General features: G+C 35.4%; 1 protein-coding gene across 1 annotated transcript; it reads left to right on the top strand.

The window, feature by feature from the left end:
- The first annotated feature begins 482 nt into the window (after positions 1–482).
- On the top strand, positions 483–1013 carry LOC146883873 (uncharacterized). The gene has a single exon (XM_085666752.1). The coding sequence runs from the start codon at positions 483–485 to the stop codon at positions 1011–1013; it is 531 nt and encodes a 176-aa protein (XP_085522878.1).
- Positions 1014–6901: the final 5888 nt, after the last annotated feature.

Raw genomic sequence — 6901 nt, 5'->3', positions numbered from 1 at the left:
ATTCTTATGTAGGACTCTTAGTAATATACAAATATAAAGTTTTGTAATCTTTCATAAATAATTACAAAGATGTAAACTATATATATATATATATATATATATATATATATGAATAGGAAGTTATGTTATTATTAATGTTCTCTTAAGGAAAATCTTATTGTACAAAAAAAAATAATTTCATCTTTTTATCAAATAATAATTATTTAATATAGTAGTCGGTGCGTCACATTTAGTGGTATCAGAGCAGTTCCTTCTGTCAAGACCTTGGGTATGGTGTTTTCCATGTTTGTAGTCTCTACTAATAAGTAGAGGTACAAGTTGTTTGTTCTTACATTTTTCTTAGAAAAGAGAAATGCAAGATAAGTAGACTTATAAAAGTAAGTAATAACAACAATTAATACTTATAGTAAGGATAAGTTTTAACAATAGTTAAAAAAAATTCTAAAGAAAACTAAGGAAATTGTTCATTTTTTCAAGAAAAGATGGATAACGAACCAAACATTACCAATGAATTATTGGAAAGAATGACAATTGTCCTGGAAAATATGAGCCGAAAACAAAATGTTGAACTCATGGAAAATCAAGAATTAGAAACCTTTTGCAAGAACAATCCACAAAAATTTAAAGGAGGATTTAATCCTGAAGGTGCTCAATCATGGATAGAAAAAATTGAGAAAATTTTCATCACAATGACGTGTGCAGATGCAAATAGAGTCACATTTGCTACATTTATGCTCGTTGAAGAAGCTGAAAATTGGTGGAGATTTACAAAACAACAATTGGAGGATGAAGGGAGACAAATTACTTGGGAAGTCTTCAAACAAAAGTTTCTGGAAAAATATTTTCCAGAGGATCTTCGAAGGAGGAAGGAAGTTGAATTCCTTAATCTTTGCCAAGGAACCATGTCTGTAGGAGAATATGCAGCAAAGTTTGACGAGTTGTCAAAGTTTTGTCCTTACTTTCATGATAGAGTTCATGAACGTTCCCGTGTTCCAAGTTTGAAAGTGGATTGAGACCTAATATTAAACAAGCAAATGGTTATTTAGAGATTTATTCCTTTCCCACTCTTGTAAATCATTGTAGGACTTATGAGGATGATACTAAAGCAAGGCAAACTCAGTGGAGGCAAGGAGGGCCTTTGAGGCACAAAAGAAATAATTTCAATAATAAGAAACCCTACCAATGTCCATCTCATACTTCGTGGAATTCTTCAGGACAAAGACATTCCTCTCCTGCCAATAATTCAAGCATAATCAACCATATCAAATGTTTCCACTATGGAGGACCCCATCTGTCAAGAAATTATACCACAAGGACTGTAACTTGCTTCAATTGTGGGAAGTTGGGTCATTATCGTAATGAATGCAAAAAATTAATTAAGGAACAAGGAAATGAGGGAAGCAACAATGGAGGAAAGAATCAACTTGGAAGACCAAAGACAACCGAAAGAGTCTTCACGATGAATGGTACTGAAGTTGTTCAATCTAAAGATCTAATCCAAGGTAAATGCATCATAAATGGTCACCTCGTTAATGTACTATATGATTTAGGTGCTATTCATTCTTTCATATCACATGAATGTGTCAAACATTTAAAGTTACCTGTCTCTTTATTGCCATATGACTTAATTGTATATACTCCTACCAATGTTTCAATCACCACTTCACTTACATGCACAAATTATCATATTTGTATAGGCAACAGAAATTTTCCTGTAAATCTTATATGTCTACCCTTGTCTCATTTGGATATTGTTCTTGGAATGGACTGGTTATCTTCCAATCATGTTCTCCTAAACTGTCACGATAAGACTTTTATTTTTGAATCACACATAGGTGAAGTTTTTTACTCAAAAGAATTAAAAAAGAGTACTACCAATCACAATGAAATCCTAAAAGGATCTCAAGTATACATGATCTTAACTTCTCTAAAAGTTAAGGAAATTCCAGACATTAATAAGTTTCTTGTTGTTTGTTGTAACATCCCGATAGGATATTACTTAAAAATAATTAAAATAAATGAGCCATAAATAAATTCCTCATTTATTAGTAAACCATTTCCCTAAAACGCAGGAAATTTAAAACTATAAACATCCATAATAAAATATTAGGAGTCAAAATATTCCAATATCCCTTTTACAAATTAAAGATCCGGGAAAACAGTAAAATTCGATAATTCAAATTACATGAAAATAAAATAATAGCTTATAAAATTCCCATGCCATTGTTTCCCACTCTTCGCCACTATGTAGATCCTGGCTCACCTGCAACATCATCTACTCCCGGATAACAAGTTACTCGATCATCTCGCCACACACAAACAGATTGGGTAAGCTATGCACAAAGATGTAAGTACATATAAAAAAATAAACCCACCCAACATTTCATAATAATCCATCCATTTAGAATAAAATCTCCCTTTTTCCCCACTCATAACCATTATGAATCCATGCATGCTCTCTATATCTTAGGATTTCATGTGCTTCCACGACCCTCCTCGCTCGTAGCCCAACCTACGAGTCTATCCCACTCGTAGTCCTGCTTCACGGACTCTCCCGTCCGTCATCCAAACCCTTGCTCGGACCCGGACACGCATACTCTCCTTTCCTACTATGAACTCCCTCACTCATAGCATTCTCAAGTTGAGCGTGAGATGAACTCCCTCGTTCATTCATCCCAACGAGAGTACCTCCGGTGAACTAAACTGTTCATGTTCCGCATGCGGTCCACCCATCACGATCTCCTTACTCGTGACTCAAGCCATGCACATCCCAAAATCCTATGGACTTAGTCCTTCCAGTCCAAACACCACACACACGCACAATAATACCTATAATTTAGGAAATCACAATCAAACCATCTCAAACAGCACACACAAGCATAGAAAACATAGCATACTCACTTAAGCCAAGGGTTCTCACCCAAGCTAGTCCAACTGTCTTGCTTAAGCTAAATCACCTTGCCTGAGCGAGCGTGAAATAGTGGCTTCACCATATCGTCTCGCTTAGGCGAGCTCTTCTCGCCTAGGCGAGCTCTTCTCGCCTCAGCGAGACCTTGGCTCGCTCAACCACACACAACTCCTTGCCTGAACAAGGATTCGCGCTCAACACGCACAGGTCTCATCACGACCTCGCTTGGGCGAGCCATCCTCGCCTGAGCGAGAGAACCTGTTGCTCAACACTGACACAGGTCGCCTAGGCGAGATGCTCGACTCCTAAACTAGTAACGAATCTCTCAACTTTCGCTTAGGCTAGAATGATTCGCTTGGGCGAGAATTACAGTATTTCTCCCCTATTCATGGGTAAAATCACCCAAAACCATAACAAAAACCCAAGTCACTCACTACCAAACACTTCATTTTATCAAGCAACCACAAGAACCTGTTTTAAACGTGTTTGAATCACCAAAACTAAAGGTTTGGTCATAAATAACCAATACAGTACCAAAACCCTCATTCAATTCATATAAAACACAAAAAGGCTTTGTGCACAACATCAAATCAACCAATTCTCAATCACAGTGCATATAATACGAAATTCATATCATACTGAATCCAATTGAGAGTAGAAAACATAGAATCACAATCATAATTGTACACACATAAGGACAGCTTCCCCTAACCTGGAATCCTTGCACAAAATTGTAGCCTTTGAGGGTTCTTCTCCAATTTCCCAGTCAACCTAATTCTTTCTCTAAAGTCTTCTCCCAATAGCACTCAATTCTCTCCTCACACTCTCAGAATTCGTGCTCCTCTCAAAAGTCAATTATCAGTATTGCCAAAACCCTTCTTTTTTCCCCCAAAATGGCCTTTTATAGGTGTCTTAATTAGGGGTTTAAGTGCTAAAACGGAATTTACCTTTTTATACCTACTTAATGGTCACTTAATTGCAGTTTTATACTATTTTTTCAGCCTCCTGGCTGCTCCTTATCCATCAAAATACTATGATTATACTATCACTCACTAGGCACAAATATATTATCAAAATAATAACAAATAAATAACACACAATTGGCAACATAGGACTCGAACCCAAGTCCTTTCACACATAACCAAGTACTCTCAACCACTTGAGCTAATACTTTTCCACGTCATACCAAATAACATTTAGTGTCATTAAAGTTCCTCCCTCCCGCATGTCTCAATCGGTGGAGGCTAGTGTCGTTGGTGGTGGCCAAAAGGTGAGCGCATGTCTCAACTGTCAAAGTCATGGTGGCTGCTGGAAAACAAGAAGAGAGAAACGAGAAGAGATGGCTGCCATGGGTAAAGGAGAGCTTTAATTTTAATTAGGTTTAGTTTAAGTAGAAATTGGGTCTGACCATGTTATTTACTTGTGCACCCCCCATTTTTAATCTCTGCACCCCCACTTGGACTGTTTGTGTATTTCTTTACGCACCCCTGATGTTTGCCAGCCTCGCACCCCATATTTGTCCATATTTGTTTTGGACTTGTTTATTGTTACTGATTGCACCTCACTTTTCATAGTTCACACCCATCCTTCTAGATTCACTTTACTTTTGACTTTTACTCGCTGCACCCCCACCTTTTAACAAACACGCCTCATTTACTTCATGCACCTCACACATTATTCATGCACCCTCACATTTTGTTTTTTCCATTTTTATCCTTTTTATTAAATTCTACCTTTATAATTTTCTAAAAAAAAGACAAAAATAAAACAAAAATATTTTAAATTATAAAAAATTACAAAAAAATAGAAAAAATCTAAAAAATGAAAATATTCTCTTTTGCTTTATTGTGTCTGTCCGGTCACCCGCACCGTGTGACACTCACTCTCAAAAAACGAAAAATAGTTTTCTTTCTCTTTTAGTGTCTGTCCGGTCGCCCGCACCCTGTGACACTCATTTTCAAAAAATCAAAAATAGTTTTTTTTTTCTCTTTTAATGTTTGTTCGGTCGCTCGTACCGTGTGACACTCATTTTCAAAAATACCAAAAGTAGTTTTATTTCTCTTTTAGTATTCGTCTGATCGTTCATATCACATATTTTCAAGTAATTCAAAAATACCAAGAAAAAAACAAAATTTTCAAAATACAAAAACATCTACATTTTCAAGCAAAAAGTCTTTTTAATAACTACGTGATCCTTGATTCTCCATTGTGAGATACGTAGGAGCAGGGTCAGTCCTTGTCAAGTTCACCTCCAAAAAATTTAAATTTTTTTCCAAATAGTTTTCCAAATCGTTTCTCTTAAAGAACTACGTAACCCTGATTTCTCATTTTTAATGAGAATACGTAAGACCAAGGTCAATCCTTGTCGGGCCCAAAAAAACCAAAAACTTATTTTTGTATCTTTTATATATATATATATATATATATATATATATATATATATATATATATATATATATATATATATATATATTGTCTTATTATTTTTGGGAAAATTAATATTTTGAAAACCACATCAACTTGCGTGTTTAATTAAGGGTACCGACCTCGGGCGGGCGCGGTAGGGTGCTAACACCTTCTGTACGCGTAACCGACTCCCAAATCCAAAAATCTGATTTTTCGTAGACTTGTCTTATTTTTATGGATTTCCATAGTTTTCCATAAATAATTGTGGTGGCGACTTCAGTCTCCTTTTAAACCCGTTTTCTTTTTTGGTTCGTCGTCCCGTCGCGATTCCAGTTGCGACACCAAGGGAACTTGAAACTTATGGACAAAAGTTCTTAAATGAAATTAATTCAAAGACTAAGTTGACACACACTAAACTATCAAACAAGAAAATTAAAAACAAGAAAGATTAGAAGCTATATGTGGCCTAAGTTTTGGTAGAAGTATAAGGCACTTGGAACCTTCAAACATCACCACTAAAAGCGTTTCACTAATGTATAGAAGATGTTCTAGTTAGGAGATGGGATTGAGTACCTAAGACTCCCCAAGACACCTAACTAGGCCATGAACACAAGAAGGAAAACATGACAATTTTACAACTCAATTTGAATACAATCAAAGTGCATAAAATTTAAAAGGTCTTCTTGGCTTTGTCTTCTTGGCTTGGTCCTCACAAGTGTTTCACTCTTGCACTTCCTCTTGATCTCACCAAAGAGGATTCTCTTTCGGGACCAGGTACTCCATTTCCTAGGATGCTACCTTAGGAAAGTTAGATCACATCCAAAAAGAAGTATGCACCAAATATAGAAACCAAACCAAAAGAGGTCAAGAAATAAAGCAAGAAAAGCACAAAATTATAATTGTTAAACCAAAAGTGAATAATGCCATGACAAACTCAAAGGATTACCAAAGAAATGACAAACTAGAAATAAGGTAAAGAAACAAGATAAGCACTTAAATGAATTATCTAATTAATGGCACTAGAATGGATGAAAAACAACCAAAATAAGCTAGAAAACTGCACTGAAATTTTATTTTTCACTCACTGCTAGTCCAAAAACGTGAATTCAAGCCTCTACTTCAACTATTTTTCATTTTTTTCATTTCTCAACATTTTTCAATGATTTTTTTTCTCTTTTTCGTCTATGTCTTAGCTAAAAGAGGCAAAAATTAGATTTGGATTTGTACCGGTCAATGTTTTATGAGAAATCAAATACAAATAGTGTGCAGTTAGAGAGAAACTGGAACAATAGAAATGCAACAAAATAATGCTCTCAAACTAGTGTACTTCTTTTGCCACTTTCTTTTGATCTTTTCTTTTGATTCTTTTTAGCATTTGCTTGTATTCTTTTTATTCTCTTTTTCTTTCTTTCTATAGCTCTTACAACAGCTAGTTTCCACCACAAATCAGAATCATCACCACACTATGCTTGATCATTTGCATTTTAATGGAAACAAAAAGCACAAAGGAGAAGGAAACATAAAGGGATCAAAAGAAGATCATGAAACACAATGAAACACAATGGAAATTGACTCTAAGACATTGCT

Source organism: Vigna unguiculata, chromosome 9, assembly GCF_037176805.1.
Source record: "Vigna unguiculata cultivar grain cowpea cultivar isolate G323 ecotype 2 chromosome 9, ASM3717680v1, whole genome shotgun sequence".
Lineage (NCBI taxonomy): Eukaryota > Viridiplantae > Streptophyta > Magnoliopsida > Fabales > Fabaceae > Vigna > Vigna unguiculata.
Note: the sequence above shows the minus strand (reverse complement) of the source record. Positions and strands in the feature narration are given on the sequence as shown.

Bases quoted from the DNA above. Each gene is read 5' to 3' on its own strand.
- LOC146883873 (XM_085666752.1), top strand. From the start codon at position 483: ATGGATAACGAACCAAACATTACCAATGAATTATTGGAAAGAATGACA.